Source organism: Mchenga conophoros, linkage group LG19 (assembly GCF_057382185.1).
Source record: "Mchenga conophoros isolate Kocher_MC1m ecotype Shallow Benthic linkage group LG19, M_conophoros_male_GT1.1, whole genome shotgun sequence".
Lineage (NCBI taxonomy): Eukaryota > Metazoa > Chordata > Actinopteri > Cichliformes > Cichlidae > Mchenga > Mchenga conophoros.
Genome location: NC_140544.1, coordinates 29,822,029 through 29,837,611, shown reverse-complemented (window position 1 = coordinate 29,837,611; position 15,583 = coordinate 29,822,029). Strand labels below are relative to the sequence as shown.

General features: G+C 41.5%; 4 protein-coding genes across 11 annotated transcripts; 3 read left to right on the top strand and 1 right to left on the bottom strand.

The window, feature by feature from the left end:
* Positions 1–131: 131 nt before the first annotated feature.
* noxred1 (NADP-dependent oxidoreductase domain containing 1) lies at positions 132–3,494 on the top strand. 3 transcript variants are annotated; one of them, XM_085257320.1, is made up of 6 exons: positions 132–390; positions 475–659; positions 1,553–1,733; positions 1,912–1,976; positions 2,102–2,300; positions 2,388–3,494. In XM_085257320.1, the coding sequence occupies exons 1-6, from the start codon at positions 233–235 to the stop codon at positions 2,521–2,523; spliced, it is 924 nt and encodes a 307-aa protein (XP_085113446.1). In that variant the 5' UTR covers positions 132–232; the 3' UTR covers positions 2,524–3,494. The 3 variants fall into 3 exon arrangements, with proteins under 3 accessions (XP_085113446.1, XP_085113445.1, XP_085113444.1); XM_085257319.1 differs by having other exon boundaries at positions 132–345; positions 1,822–1,976; positions 2,388–2,942; XM_085257318.1 differs by having other exon boundaries at positions 1,822–1,976; positions 2,388–2,939.
* Positions 3,495–3,952: 458 nt separating this feature from the next.
* Positions 3,953–6,832, top strand: tmed8 (transmembrane p24 trafficking protein 8). 3 transcript variants are annotated; one of them, XM_085257793.1, is made up of 6 exons: positions 3,953–4,116; positions 4,433–4,544; positions 4,641–4,728; positions 4,842–4,935; positions 5,140–5,433; positions 5,544–6,832. In XM_085257793.1, exons 2-6 carry the CDS (start codon positions 4,435–4,437, stop codon positions 5,759–5,761), a joined length of 804 nt encoding a protein of 267 aa, XP_085113919.1. In that variant the 5' UTR covers positions 3,953–4,116; positions 4,433–4,434; the 3' UTR covers positions 5,762–6,832. The 3 variants fall into 3 exon arrangements, with proteins under 3 accessions (XP_085113919.1, XP_085113917.1, XP_085113918.1); XM_085257791.1 differs by having other exon boundaries at positions 4,428–4,544; XM_085257792.1 differs by having other exon boundaries at positions 4,398–4,544.
* A 1,930-nt stretch (positions 6,833–8,762) lies between these two features.
* On the top strand, positions 8,763–12,773 carry LOC146552577 (uncharacterized). The gene is made up of 13 exons (XM_085256713.1): positions 8,763–8,943; positions 9,046–9,216; positions 9,284–9,389; positions 9,918–10,055; positions 10,142–10,264; positions 10,353–10,530; positions 10,609–10,737; positions 10,879–11,066; positions 11,192–11,388; positions 11,466–11,557; positions 11,646–11,700; positions 11,929–12,026; positions 12,138–12,773. Exons 1-13 carry the CDS (start codon positions 8,882–8,884, stop codon positions 12,365–12,367), a joined length of 1,767 nt encoding a protein of 588 aa, XP_085112839.1. The 5' UTR covers positions 8,763–8,881; the 3' UTR covers positions 12,368–12,773.
* Positions 12,774–12,813: 40 nt separating this feature from the next.
* On the bottom strand, positions 12,814–15,499 carry gstz1 (glutathione S-transferase zeta 1). 4 transcript variants are annotated; one of them, XM_085256716.1, is made up of 9 exons: positions 15,344–15,499; positions 14,985–15,036; positions 14,829–14,896; positions 14,571–14,690; positions 14,200–14,325; positions 13,984–14,059; positions 13,508–13,560; positions 13,375–13,424; positions 12,814–12,989 (listed from the first exon to the last, which is right to left on the bottom strand). In XM_085256716.1, exons 1-9 carry the CDS (start codon positions 15,371–15,373, stop codon positions 12,863–12,865), a joined length of 702 nt encoding a protein of 233 aa, XP_085112842.1. In that variant the 5' UTR covers positions 15,374–15,499; the 3' UTR covers positions 12,814–12,862. The 4 variants fall into 4 exon arrangements, with proteins under 4 accessions (XP_085112842.1, XP_085112844.1, XP_085112843.1 ...); XM_085256718.1 differs by having other exon boundaries at positions 14,571–14,651; positions 15,344–15,496; XM_085256717.1 differs by lacking the exon at positions 15,344–15,499 and adding an exon at positions 15,116–15,303.
* Between the last annotated feature and the right edge of the window lie 84 nt (positions 15,500–15,583).

Genomic DNA, 15,583 nt, shown 5'->3' with positions numbered 1-15,583 from the left:
GTAAACCTTAGGAGTTGTGTTAGCATCATATTTCAACGTTTGCTTTATATATTTTATTCTGAAAACTATACGTCCGTCTGTCAAGTGATTTTTATTTTGAAAGCCTAACCTCGCTAAGTTGGCATGGCAACAGAACTGGTTCCCAAATCTCTATTGAAAAGTGTTAAGAGCGTAGACTTGGACTATTTTAAGGGGTTTAACATTTTAACTGTGTGCTCAAAGAGTGTTGGTGATGGCGGACATAGTCGCCGACCTGAGCACTCTGTGTTTTGAGAGCGGGCTCGCTGACGACGAAAAGAAGTTACTTTACCTCCGGGCGCGCTCGGCTGGACTGACATTTTGCGGGTGCGCGCACGCAGCTTTCGTGTGTGAGCTCATTGACTCGCTAAGGTGAACTCATCCCACACGTATAGTCTTGCAGTCATTTGAGTATATTTTAATCTGTCTGAGCTGCTTCATTCATTTGTATTATAGATGTGCCATCAGAAGGCGCACAGCGAAAATCAGAAAGCCAGTGGCACCAGGAGAGCACGATGACCTCCGCGTGGGTATACTTGGGATGGGCCATCTGGGAAAACAGCTGTGCCAAGCACTTCTTGAAAAGACCAAAATCAAACCCTCACATATTAAGATCTCCACTAGGAGACCAGAGTTAGCAGGTACACACGCACAAAAAGCCCAAATCTGAGAAAAATGCTTGTGATGCAGTGGATTTAAGATAAGCTTTATTAGTCCCACGCATGGGAAATTTGTTTTGTTACAGCAGTGGACAGTGCAAAGTTGCATAGAAAAAACAATGGAATAGTATATCCATAAGATACTGTACACAATAGAATATAATAAAAATAAAATAGTATATACAATCGAATAAAATAGAATACAAATGCTGTATACAATATGAGTATAATAATTTCTTGTGACAGGATTTAAATGTCATGAGACACATAATCTTAAAGTGGTGGACCTATTTCCTTTTTATTCTGTTGTGTTTATAGAGCGTTACAGTGGTGGATGCTCATATTAGACATGGTCAAAGCTTCAAATAATTAGATTCTTTCGTTGAAGTAATCTATGTGAGGTGAAAGATCGCTGTTCATGTGGCTATAAATGCTAGCTTTCCTACTGCTGGCTCCTCATGATATCACTCAGAGTGGATACCACTAATATGGTCAAACCTTCTGTTTGCAAGGGGCAGCCAGTCAGAAGAAGGCTGGCTTAAGGGATGAGAAGCTAAAGCTCCTTGTTTCAGATAGTGGGTAATCTGAGGGGTTTCCATACGCTTCCTTAATGACTCTCTTCACTCTTAAATTTTTAAGCTACCCAGATGCATTTTTGAGCAGATTTAAGCTAGGTTGTTGTTGTTTTGTTTTTTCAGTTATGCCCTTTTAAGACTATGAATAGTTATTGGTTGCTTGTTGTGACTCTATGGTATTCTTGAGTTAATCATTAAGCATGTGTTGGTTTAACTAAATTGCACTTGGACCAAACTTCCGTGTGTACTGATAAAAGAAAAAAAGTGTTTGCTAAGATCGTTGTATGTTCTGTGTTTCAGTGGAATTTGTCCATACAGAAGTTGAATGTTTCTTTGACAATCGCAGACTGGCAGCATGGGCGGATGTTCTTTTCCTTTGCTGTCTGCCCTCTCAAATCCCAAAAGTCTGTGTTGATCTCCGCTCTCATCTGGCAAAACACTGCCTTGTGTACAGTTTCACCTCTGCCATTCCCGTCACCAGGTACAGCCATATTCACACACACAAAGGACTGGTCATTTCTTGGGGGGGTTGGGTCAATGAATCGCTTTCTTTTGAATTACTGTCTCAGATTAGCTAAGCTTCTTGGACACGACTACATCCTGAAGCCAAAGTATGACGTTGTCTCTTGTGACACTGTGGATGTTTGGCTGTCCTGCAGTCATGTGGCCTCAGCTTTAGCAGATCCTTTGCTGATAGAAGCATCGTGTCCTCTCACAATGAAAGGTATGTCACTTCAGCATCTTTTCATTTTGTTTCATATGTGACAGAAAGTATTTTGCATGAGCTTCAGTTAAACAAGTTCTTTACAAGTTCTGTTCTTAGTTTGTACATTTTGATTCCACATGTAGGAGGTATTTCTCTGGGTCTGAACTGGGTGTGTGCGGTGCTGTATATCCTGTTGAATATCTGCACCTCTGCCAGTCTGGGATCCAGTGAGGCTCTCCTCTTAATTAAATCAATATTTAAAGAAAAATGTGGAGACACTGTGCAATTAAATGCACACAGTTTCATCAATTCATCCTATGCATCTTCTCTTCTCTCAGATGAGTGAGTAGATCAGTGTTTGTTTGTTTTTTAAACTGTCATATATCTCATTTAAATAGTAATTATATATTTCAACTTTATTCCAAAAAGGCCTTTTCCCTGGATTTCACTTATGGATGCCCAGATCAGGGAGACCCCGCTGCTGCGCTTTCTATCAAGCAGTAAATCTGTGCAACAGTGCCTCTCTGCAGCTTATAAATCCCAGATGGAGACACCAGCAAAGTGACACACTGATCAGCCACAGCATTAAAATCACTGATACGTGAACTCAGTCTCTGTGAACCATGTCTCATTTTGAAAGAATACATAACAATACGAAAAATTAAAAAGTAAATAAAAGTCTGTTTAGCTTTTTGTGACCTGTCTTAAAAAATGAGGCTGGTCAGTGTGCTTCCAATTCAAAATTTGTATTACTGTGTTACATTTTCAATTTTGAATGAAAATCATTTTATAACATGAAGGACTCACTAAAGTTTGTGAAATGTAGATAGTTTACTTCAGATACTTTTATGCAGTACAGTTACAGTGCTGTGCAAAAGTCTCAAGCTTACTATGTTTTTTTATTTTCTCTATTAAGCCACTTAACACTGACCTATGAAACATTAAAGCATCAAAAAATGCACTCATGGATGAACAAGTGTTGTCTCTATACAGCACAGGCGACTTGGGAAAGAACCAATTTTAAGTTGTATCTGTAGCTACTTTGGTGATGGCAGCCTCTTGCAAAAAACCTGGACCTTCATCTACTGTTCACTGCAGCCTTGTCAGTAAAGATCTCAGTGGAAAGACTTCTGTCAAGAAGCCTATCTTAAATAAGGAAAATGGGGAGAAACAGCTGAAGTATACCAAATTACACACCAAATGAACTGAAGACAGGTCCGATGGAGTAATGAATCCAGATGTGACATACAGAGGAGATCAGGGGTGAGGTACAACAGTGAGTGTCTACAGCCATCTGCAAGACACGGTGGAGGCACTGTCATAGTTTGGGTTGGCATTTAAGCCAGTGGTGTTGGGGATCTTGTTGAAATTAATGCAACAACATTAGGTTTGATTGCCAAAAGCTTCATTTTTCAGCATGACGATGATCCCACATGCACTGCCAATGCATTAAGAGCATACTACGCACAGGGGAACACTGTCAGTCATGGATCGCCTCCCCAGATCCTGGACCTCAACAATATTGAAACAGTGTGGGATCATCTTGACAGGGAATGGAACAAAAATACAGCCAACATCTAGAGAAGAGCTTTAAAGACTGCTTAAAGAAATAACAGGAAAGCTTGTCTAAGAGAGCTGTAGTTGTACAAACTCTGCTTTTGTCTTACATGTTGTCTTTCCATTTATGTACACGTTTTAATAAATTTCCTATTATTTCCTATTTCTTTCCTAGATTTTCCCAATTGAATAAGAAAAGCGGGGGGGGGGGGGGCTCAAGACCTTTGCAGAGTACTGTATCATGAGAAAAAAGACTTAAAACTGAAAAAAAAGATAGTTGTTAGATTTTGTTAAATAATCTGTGTTTATGATTTGGCTTTGGGACGTATACTTTTAGACTGGTTTAAATATTAAGCAGCGGCGTATGTCCTCAGAGGAGCTGCAGTAGGCTCCTGGTAAGGATGCAGATTCGCAGATTTTCCGAGAAAAGACGGAAGTGTCAAAAAATCCGGGTCTGTTTTTTCCTGTTGAGCAGCAGAAGCAGCAGCGGCAGCACTGTGGAGAGGTCCCTCACATGATTGCAGGGATATGGAGGCGGTTTTCCTCATGCCCTGAGCTTGATTAAACTAAAATCACATCATATTTTCGACGCTACGTTGTGGTGAGATAAGTTTTTGGCTGTCCTTTTAACTGCTCGCTGGTTAGCTAGCGTGAGCTATAAGCTAACAGCTAGCCTGGTTAATGAAGCTAGAGTTCCACGCACATGTAAACACAGCTCGTCGCTACTGCTTTAACTGTTAAATCAGAAGGCAATACTGCGGTTGACGGGGTTTATTATGTGAAACGGCAGCTTGTTTAGTTTAAACAGCCTGCTTTAGGAGGCTAGCTTCACCCGTCTCCCTCCCCTGTGGTTGGGAGGGGCGGGGTTTCATCTTTTTGCAGCCACGCAGACTGAGGTGTTTGCCTTCTCAGGACAGCCATGGAGAGATTAGAGGCTACATCACAGCTCCAGTCACGGCTTTCATCACTGTCTTTCTCATCTTTCCCCGGAGTAACAGCCAAACAGTGCGACAACACGCCACCGGACAGGTAACCTGTTGCTGCGGCTTTTAAATGGAGCTGCTATGCAGATGGGTGGTCTGAATGTTATCTTGGTTTAAAAATTCTATTCTTTCTTTACTTAAGGCTGCAGAATACAAATCTTTCAGAGAGCTTTACTCAGTCCAAAGACAGTATGGATGACACCAAGGAGGATTCAGGACGTCTTTCTGAGGTAGGTAATACTGTGTGCTTAGGTGAGCTGTAAACAAGTTGCAGTAAATAGGGAGGCATAGTCTAACAATTTAAGTCTTTACAATAATAACCCCGATGTGTGCGCATATTGAGGGTAATGACGAGGCCCCTGCTGAGCTGGCCCTGGGGGAAGGAGGCGAGGAGAACAGCAGTGCAGGGAGCTGTCAGCTCTCCGCCGAGATGAAAGGTGAGGACCTGCAGTGTGCCATAGTGACAGCTGCTTTGTTCAGCAGTGATTCTGACTCTGCGGGTTCATAAACGTCCCGCTAATTGCAGTGTGCGTGCACAGTATTTGCTTGAGATTTTGCCATCTTAAAATGAGTTGGATAAAGTGTTGCAGTTGCTGTCACATCTTGTTAAAGTCACTGCCGCGTGTCCCTTCTGATGGCAGCCCAGATGCCGCCCCTGAACCCCCCGACAACTTGGACATCTGCTGCTGTGAAGGAGTTAAAGGTGAAGCTCCGAACAGAGAAGGACAGCATGGTGACCGTGTACCGAGGCGACATCATGACGGTCCACGTGCCCACCGTGCCCGAAGCCAATAAAGTGTGCTGGGAGTTTGCCACAGACGGCTACGACATTGGCTTCGGCATCTATTTTGACTGGACTCCCGTGACGAGTCGGTCCATCACGGTGCATATCAGCGAGTCGAGCGATGACGAGGACGAAGAGGAGGAGCTTGAAGGTCAGGCGCCGACGGCCCTCTTTGCGATGGCAGTTGTACTTTTATATGTTTTCCCCCCACTGGGGTTACGATTCGGTGTGTTGACTTTGTGGATCATGTGATTTCTGCAGGGCCCGTCGGCAACGGGGACGTCGAGAAGGGCTCCAAAACTCACACCAACTCTAACTTGTCTGAAATCCTCCCCGTGTACCGCCAGGACAGCCACCTGTCCGTGCAGGGGGGGAGCCACGAATTTCCAGGTGAAGGCACTTATCTCCTGAAGTTTGACAACTCCTACTCCCTTTGGCGAAATAAAACACTTTACTACAGGGTTTATTATAGTGCCTGAGATGCCAATTTATCGCTTATGAATGTACAATTTACTGAAGAACAATGAACTATTTTTGATTCCACACTTGTTGGGGGAGGGATGGGAGGGAGACATAATTGAAATTCTAAAATAAAATAGAAAAAAAATATATATATATATATAGGGATATCTATTTTTTAGCACCGTCTGCTTGTGTTGTCTCTTGTTGAATTTAAGTTTGTAATCCCACAGATTTCAAACGCTTCAGTGTCTTGCTAACATGTGTTTGAAGAAGCCTTGCATATGTGCCATTTTTCCCATGTGTGCACCGTGCTATTTGGTCAAGTGCCCATCATAAAATATCTATTGTCTTCACCTGTAACAGATCTATGGTAGCAGTGATCAGGGAAGACCTGCACGGGTATAACTGTGTTAAATCAGCTATGATCTAAAGAAAGAAGCTTTGTTGTTGTGTGTGTGTGTGTGTGTGTGTGTGTGTGTGTGTGTGTGTGTGTGTGTGTGTGCGCGCTTGTGCACCTTTTTTTTTTCTTATTATTCTTATTGCTTTGTCTTTGTTACCAACCTAACTTATTTTTTTCTTCTCTGTATTGATCCTAATCACGTGAGATTTCAGATTATGTAAATTCAGAGTATGGCGATGTCTGCTGTCACAGTGGTGTGTTGGTTAAAAAATATATATAAGTCGAATGTACTGAAGCAAGTGGTAATCAGACTGTGCTTTTTATGACACAATTAAAAGCCATCCCTTATCACATGCAGCTCCTTATGTAATAAAAAAATCAATATTTACATTTGACTTGCACACTTTCATTATGTTTGGAGGTAGATTATTTTTTGTGCACAAGTCTAAGAAGTAAGTTACTGTTTTGTTTTTGGTCTTTTTAAAAAAAAAAAAGATTATCTTTCTTTCCTCATTTCAATCACTCTTTGTGCATCTTCCAAAGATTTTACAGATCTGGCTGCTGACGTTGTATACAGCATACTGTAAAGCAACTGATACTGTTACTGTACTAAACCCTCGCTGTAAGTTATGCTGATGGCATCAAATCCTGAAATTTCTAATTCCTCAATAAACAGACCATTGTCTCATTTCCTTTGTGGTTAATTGAGGCGATTAGATAAAACCAGCATGAATCACGGTCGATTACTGGACAGCTTGAGAAAAAAATAAATTAAAAAATGGCCAGCCAAAGCTGCGCATTTCACCCGAGACCCCGTCATTTCATAACAGTCTCGCTGCACATCCAGGATTAGAAAGCACTTCAGGGTGGCCCCTTGTGTTTCCATTAAATTGTGACATAAGGGGATTGATGTAATAGTTGCACAGAGGTGCTGATGAAACCAGGTTTTATTTTCAGTTCTCCCTTAAGGCCTCACACAATCTTACGACGCAGCTAGTCTTGCTTGGGCTTTACTGGATTTTTCTTTTTTTTAAAAAGAAAAATGGTCAATAATTTATGGAAAGCTACTCTCAGTATCATCAAATTCATTATTTATTCAATTAACTTCACGGAAATATAAAGATGTACTAGATTCTAACATAATCCACATTATCTACAAGCATATGATGGTCGAATGTCAGCTGGCATCCAGAAGCTGTTTAAAAAAAGGGGATAATAAATACAAATGAAGATGAAGTTATATTATTTTGAGAAACCCAAGGTTAGCACAAATGTGAACAGTCATTGAGTTTCTGTTTCGAGGCCTTTGGAACTGTACTGACTAAATAAAAATTTGCAGCACACTCGACTGCTTAAAAAATTGCATAGGACTAACATAATTATTCAGTACTGTGATAAATGCTCCTTTTCTTTCTTTTTTATGGTTTGTCTTGGTTCTGTATGTAAATCGGAGGTTTGGGATCTAATTTTCCTTATGCGGTCATTTTTTGGTCTGGCGTCATGAGCAGGTGTTATATAAGCTGTAGCATCAACCTACACCTGTTTAGTTTGTCATTTGATTTCTTCTTTATTTTTATCACTTAATTTCTTGTGATATAAACAATCAGAATAAAGATGAAGATAAATATATCGATTTACTCTTGTTATTCCAAACTCTACATCAGCTTGGGTCTCATTAAGTAAGAACCAGAGTGCATGGTTTCAGACTGCAAGTGGAGATGAACTCTAATAGAAGCTGTTTTTAGCATTGTCGCCTCTTAGATGAAATGTTGCTCCTGAGGGTGGACAGAATAATAAAGTAATATGACACAACCACACTGCATTAACACCACAGAGCCCAAGAACTGACATGATTATATTTTGTTGGCTTATTTTGGGCCCCCTAAGTACCAAGTGCACGCCATCAAAACACCACAGCCTACCTGAATATTTTTCCTGACCATGTCCATCCCTTTACGACCACAGTGCACGATTAGTCTTTTTAATAAAAGTTCATTCACTGTTTGAAAATTTCAGATATCAGCCATTTTCTAGATGGCTGAAACACAAGTCTAATACACTCAGAAGTTTCTTTGTCCCACATATAATTCCCCCCCCCCCCCCAAAACTATAAGTGCTAACATGAGGAAAACAGTGTAGTAGTAGAGATGGTAGCCACAAGCCACATTTCCTGGATGGACCTCGTACCTAAGCGGCCCCACTCTCACCTACTGATGAGAGAAGCTAGAACTCTCATCTGATATTGCTATTAGTGCAGTGGAGGTTCTCACTTGATCACCAATAATACGTGAAGCAAATATGACTGACGAAATTTGATCATGCCAATCAATTGTGTGTCTATAAAACAATGAAATGACTTTGAAAGTCTATTCAGTTAGCCCGCACAGATCCATAATAAATACTGATAGCAGATATTTGGTGTTTAGAGTTTAAATTGTAACTATTTTATTTTTATTTTTGTTATGAGACAAAGATCTTGAATTTGCTAAGCGAATGGATAGATGTTCAGTCATACACTTGACTTCCCTTTATCCAAAGACATATAGAAAGGCAGTGAGGCATCTGGAGTCCAACCAGCAGATCCACTAGGGGGCCTATTACTTAATTACTTTGACCTCTCACCTGTGCGTGTTCACCACGGCCTCGAGCTCCTCTCGGCCAATCAGAGGTTAGCACTGGAGATCTAAGTACCGCCGATGTTTGCTGCTCTCAGAACGTATTGGATCCGTAAAACAACATGGGGAGACTGAATTTTTATGTCCTTTGGTCTTTGCGTGACGTCCCCCGCCAGTTTATTAGGTATGTCGTTTGATAAATACATAATAATAATAATTTAAAAAAAACCATGTTGACAGATTATTAAGGACGCGAAGAATCACTACTTGGACTCACTCTTCACAGCAAATCTAACCGGAGGTGCTTTCAAGTCCATGTCCCGCTGCCTCTTCCTAAGCAGCTGGTCATCTTCGGTCTGGGACAGTGGGAATGCAGTTTGACCACAATTTCAGTCGAGGTTCTGGTCAGTGCAGAAGTACCAGCTCAGAAAATTGGGATTCTGTCCTCTCAATTTAGGTTCGTGAAGTAGCCGCAAGGTTGTGAATTTGTAAACTAGAGTTTGCTGACATCTCTTTGTGCTCAGGTGTCTGACTTGGGAAGGTGACTGGAGCCCAGAGATGGTCAAAGTGGCTGCAGAGAGGGGCAGGAGGGGAGTTTATGGCAAGATTTTACTCACAGTCTCTGGAGAGGTACAAAACACAAGTATTTAGCGCGACCAGATCCGAAAAAACTCACGTAGAGCTCATGTTTGTGTGGGGAAAGTCTGGGTTATTTTACTAATGGTTAAATGCAGTGGGGAATTTACATATAGCCTCACTTTAAAACACACAAACTGTTCAGGCTACAGGTTATAGCATGCAAAGGGCAAATATAGCTTATCTGAATGCAATTAATCCAACTCCTGTACTGAGTAGATACAATAAGCCTAAAAGGAAGGTGAAGTTTAACCTAATATCTTATGCTGACTGCTTTTTTTTTTTTTTTTTTATAAATAACTCTTGGAAAACAGAATCTGATTCCACCATTTTCACCTTGCTATAAATAGCTTTATGGCATATATTGTCATTTAATATTCATTTCTTTGTGCTAGTTTCCATTACACTCCCTGCTTTCTTTGCGTCAGAGTGCTAGGCATCATGCCTATATGTGGGATTTAAAACAAAAAAGCAGTCTGTAGCTGATATTGCATAGTGGCATTTCACTTATTTCTTGCCAAGACTTGTGACCAGCCACAGGACAACTCCAGCGTCTTCAGCAGTACCCCTTTGGTTCAAAGGAAATGCTTGTTCCCCGAAGGGCACGATGTGACCGATCATTCCACCACATTACACACCCAAGATGCTGAAAGTGAAACGGTGAGATAAACGGGGCCAAAATAGTTCAGTGGGAATGCACACTTTGGTTTTCGAGCGTCATGATTGTTCAATTAATACAAATCCAGGTGACTTCTGAGACCTCACACCTGAGCGACAGGAGCGACAGCGTGTGCTTTGCTGAGGTCCAAGTCAATAAAGTCGACACCAGTGACTCCGCTGTGGGGAATAAACCTCCAGTGTGGCCTACAGTGAGTGTTATCCTTAGGTGTATGTTAGTGTCTGCATGTGAGGGCAGTAACTGACGCAGGTCTGCTGTGCGCTCTGTGTGACTGGAAGGAAAAGACACCCAGACGTACAGTCATTGGTAGGAGAGGCCAACTGAGGTGGAGCTCTGAGGACGTGGACAGCCTCTCAGAGGATGTAGACCAAGCTTCGACCCCTAAGAAGATGAGGTCATCCGGGATAAACGGTCAAGAAGAAATGACTGTGCTCATAAAGAGTGAGAACAGAGGAGGTCAGAGGCAAAAAGGAAAAAAATATTGGGATTACACAGGATTGCACAGAAGTGGCTTTTACAAAGATTTGTGATTAGTTTCAGCGTGTCCGTCAAAGCGTTGGTGCCACACCATGTGTCTGAGTGACCCTGATACTGCCATCCTCATTGGAGGGGAGACTTCAGAACAAAACTACTGCAAAGACTCCCTGTGGAAGCTCGAGTTGGGTCAGTGGACTTTGCTGAATATACATCTGGCCATATATGTATATTAGCTCCCTGTATCTATAAAGCATGTCACTAGAGTGAAGGTGTGCGGCACCGGTGGAGGAAGCATTTGTACTTAATCGTTACCTGACCTCTTTTCAGACGGTGACTTCTGGTTCCCGCTGAACTCCTCTGCTTCTGGACCTGAACCACCCTGTGCCCGAGGACACACTGCAACCTATGACCCAGACTCTAGAGCAGTCTTTGTTTACGGTGGCCTGAGGGAGGGTCGGCGCTACACGGAGCTGTACATCCTTAATACTCTGACCTGGAAGTGGAAGCTTGTCAATGTGGGTTTGTTGTTAACATGCTGCGTTTTCACATTCTTTAAAAGCATGTACGTGTATGTGAAATAGGCTCTTTGTTTTTTCTTTTCTTTTCATTGCTGTATTTGTGGATATTTCCCATCCTTAAGGCAAAAGGCAGCGTTCCAAATTTAGCGTATCACTCTGCAGCCTTTTACAAAAAAGAACTTTTTGTCTTTGGAGGAGTTCAGTCAAGCCTTTCCTCAGGGGATAAATCCTGCAGTAATGCTCTATACATCTTCAACCCAGAGTTTGGACTCTGGTACCAGCCCATTGTGGAAGGGGACAGACCTCTGCCTCGGTTTGGGTCAGTCTTCAGTAAATTTACTGTACCCCAAGTGCTTTCTTAATTCTCAGGAATGCTAATTTCATGCTTTTTAACAGGCACACGACTACGCTTCTGTCTCAGAAGTTGATCATATTCGGTGGACGCAAGACAGCTGCTTACTTTAACGACCTCCATGTGTTAGATCTGGGTAAGATAAAGACCGCCACTGACCGCCTTAGATTGAAACAGAGTGTCCAGGATTGCACTGATTCTTACATTTTCCCTACTGAGTGCAGGATTTATGGAGTACACAGCTGTGAAGAGTGGGAACATGCCACCGCTGCCTCGAGGGTGAGTAAACTAATCAACCTTGATAAATGTCATCCATGTAGCCATCTGGTTGTAGTATCCTTGGGCATCCCAGAAAGAGTCAAGTGCAATTTTAATGTTGTTTAACACAAAATTCATCCTAGTGAGATTATTCTTTTCTTTTAGCTGAACATAATTCATATTTAAGAATATGTAAAGATTGGCCATAACAATGATACAGATAAAACCTCTTTATATATTAATTGACAGGTTTCATGCAGCACTCCCAGTTTCAGACAACAGGATTTTAGTCAGTGGAGGGTGCAGTGCAATTGGAGCCCTGCAGGATGTTCACATCTTTAATACAGGTGAGCAGGTTTTTTTTTTTTTTCTTCAGTATTATTGCTATTTTGCACAAAGCATCAATATTGATGAAATCAGCTGCTTTTTAATCGAGCTTCATTTCTTTTCTCCCCCAGATACGAATATGTGGACTTCACTGGTGTCTCCCCTGCTTTGCTCCAGGCCTCGTGCTGGACACAGCATGATGCTTTTGGGCAGCGCTATCCTAAGAGACACTGGGACACATGGACAGGGTGAAAATGTTAAAATCCAGTGTGCATTGCTGGTGTTTGGTGGGTCGGACTGCTCTGGTTCCTTTTATGATGACACAATCAAATGCACCGTGGAGATTCCTTTTGACAAATGAGTCCAAATTGGAAACAGTTTTTAGCCACCATGGCCCGTGATGTGATCAGACATGAGAAGAGCGTTTTGTCTGGAAGACTAATTCTTCTGCTTTGTGTTTTGTTGCAATGACTTTCTATTCATGTGTCTCCTGTGTGATTCTTTTACTTTATTATGTGTCTTCGAAAATCACCATCAGGCAACGCGCTGCGAACAGTGAGACGAGAGGTTTTCCACTTTGCATAGCAAATCTGAGCGTTGGGGTTTTTTTTTTTTTTTTAAACACATTATTGTCCCGTACCTCCTCTCCACGTATCTGTATGGTGGTTTGTTTGTTTTTTTGTTTGTTTGTTTTTTTTAAAAAGGCAAATTAAAGTCATAGTTCAATTTCATGCTAAAATACTAATAAATTTTTTTTTTTACTTGAACCTTTCTTGTCATTTAAAGTAACTGCAGTGGAACAGAGTTGCTTTTCAGTCATTTTATTTAACACAAACAACTTCTCAGTGGCTTTGTACTAAGCACGCAGATCATCAGGTGTATCTGGTTGGCGTGATGGGTGGCTCACTTGGAAAGCTTCAATCTCAAGTAAAGCCTCATTTAGCCGTTTGATGGTTGGATACTTCCCCACATCCACTTTGAACCTGTAGACATTAAAAACATAGTGGTGATGCTTCCCTGTACAGGCTGTTTCGAGGTTATATCATGTTTTGGGATCTCTGCCTTCTCTTGAATATAATAGAAGTAAATTGTTCTGATTTCTGGAAAGAGATGCTGCTGCTAACCTTCCAAATGTATTATTTGACGCTTTGTGGCACAACTAGTTTCATCTGGTTCCATCATATTTAAAACAAGGCAGATGTTTTTATAGCCACCATCTTAAATGCTGGTCAGCTCGAACAAAACGCACTAGACAGAGAAACAGCACTGCACGCCAGAGGGAAAATATGTAAATTGGATTTTGTGGAAAGCCCATCTCTATTAAAGTAGCGCTTCTATTGCAGTTTTATGAAACTTCTCATAGCATACCTCTCTGCGTTGTAGACCTGTGGGACCAGACAGATGTCTGCCATGGAAATCTAAAAGAGAAGCAGAAAGTAAGAAGTAATCTTTGTGCTGGAAATTGCCCAGATGTTGTCCTGTGATATATTCATGTTCTTACCTCATCGCCTACACAGTATTTCCCCGCTGTTTGCTTCAGAATTGGCTCAAGAGCTGGGGGTAATAACGCATGCATGTAAAACACATTGGCATTTTTCTCATCACTTCATGTTTCTAATGTATAGAGCAGGGGTGTCAAATGTGGGGCAGAACTAGATTATTACTTTGGAAAGTTTGGAAATGTAAATATTAGGAGAACAGAAAAGTTTGTACTTCTGTGTTAAGTTCTCAGGAATGGATCACTGTTGATTTAATCATCATCGTCAGTTTTAAAAGCCTTCCTGCTTGCGACATTAAAGCAAAGCAGGATGGTTAAGCTGATGAGTCACGCTTTGTAATGACAGCAAAAATGTGCACTTATAGAGGCAACTCAGTGTTCATCATCTGCTGTGTAAAACAAAGTGTTTTCAGAGTGCAGTTCTCCGCATTTAAAATTAAAACGAAGCATAGAGGAGTAGATGACAGGCTTCCGCTTACCTTGAAAACCACGATCGATGAAGTGCTGAGACCACTGCATCTTCTCCGCTCCTATTTTCTGGATTACATACAAATTCTGCGAAGTCCAGGAATTAAAAAAAAAAAAAAGATAAAGTTACTGGTCTTGCAGGTTGACCTTGACATTGCAAGCATGGATTTTTTGTGAACCAGAGTAGAGATTTGAACTGATGGCATTGTGGACTGTGTTCTGCTTACCTGCAGGGGCTGTATACCCGAGGCGATGAGGTCACTTATCATCCTAACCTGGGCACGCGCCTTTGGGTCTGCTGGAAGAAGACGGGGTCCTGGTCTGGTCTCATCGATGTACTGGATCACTGCCAGCTACATAAACAAAAGAATTTTGGTAACGTTTTTTTAATGTTACATGGTGTAATTAAAAATACACCGACTAAAGGTGTAATTAAATGGAATTTTAATGTATTTTATTTGAAATTACAAAGTAACTACCTGCAAATGCTTAAAGGTTAGAAAACAAGTCAGGTTTTTACTAGAACTGTTACCAGTATTACCAAAATATTCAGTAAATGTAATAAGATAACATGACAGTGTTATGGAAGCAGACTCACCGACTGAGAGAGAGTGGTGCCATCAATTTCCACTGCAGGCACTTGTTGCATGGGGTTTAGCGCTTTGTACTCCTCAGTAAGCTTTGGCACAGAGAGAGCCACTGTCAGACTAACACATGACTTTAAAAAAGAAATGCATGGTTTTATTGTTTAAGACAGCACCTTGTTAAGAAACTACATATTGTTTTAGCAGGATTTTGGACTCTTTAATATTCAAGCAATCATGCAGAAAGTGTCATGTTTGTCTGCACACTGTACCTGCTGCCCTCCATCTTTGATCAGATTGACTGGAAGCTGGTCATATTCAACACCTTTTAGAGCAAAAGCTGGTGCACAAACAAGTTCATTACCTTAGTGATTAAAAAAAAAAAGTTACACCAAAGCTTAGCTGAACATTCCCAGGGCATGACTTACCAATGCGAACCCTCCAGGAGCAGGAGCTTCTGAAGTATCCGTGAAGTATGGGCTGAACAGAAAACAGAAAATGTTAAGTCAGTTTGGAAACAAAGTCAGTTTTGCTTTGTGGTTTTATGCAGTGGGTTCACCTTAGTCTGAGTTGCCATACTTCTGTAGATTTCCCTCGACTAGACTGGATCAGTTACTGCAAGTACTTTTTCTACAAAAAATCTCATCCACTTTGAGCAGCCAATAGGATGTGTCCCCTAAACTCCCTCCTACCTACTCTTTGGTCCATGACTAAGCACCATTGGGCTTCATATGGTTGAAATTAAGCAGCTGATGCACACATAACACCCGGCGAACAGTGACAGTACCTTAGCGAGGCAGGCTAACGACAAGCGCATTGTCGCTGGCTGCGATAACACTTTAATCTTTTGGATAAGGGCCACTGATCGCTTAAAGATCACACACTTTACAGCAAAGTCCCACTTTGTTCAAAACTGCGTGTGGATACAGCTCAGCTGAGACACACTTCCTGACAGGAGAACTGACTGGTTTAATTAGCCAATAGTTTGTGGCGTTCCATAGCTAGGGCGGGTTTAATCCAAAAGCTG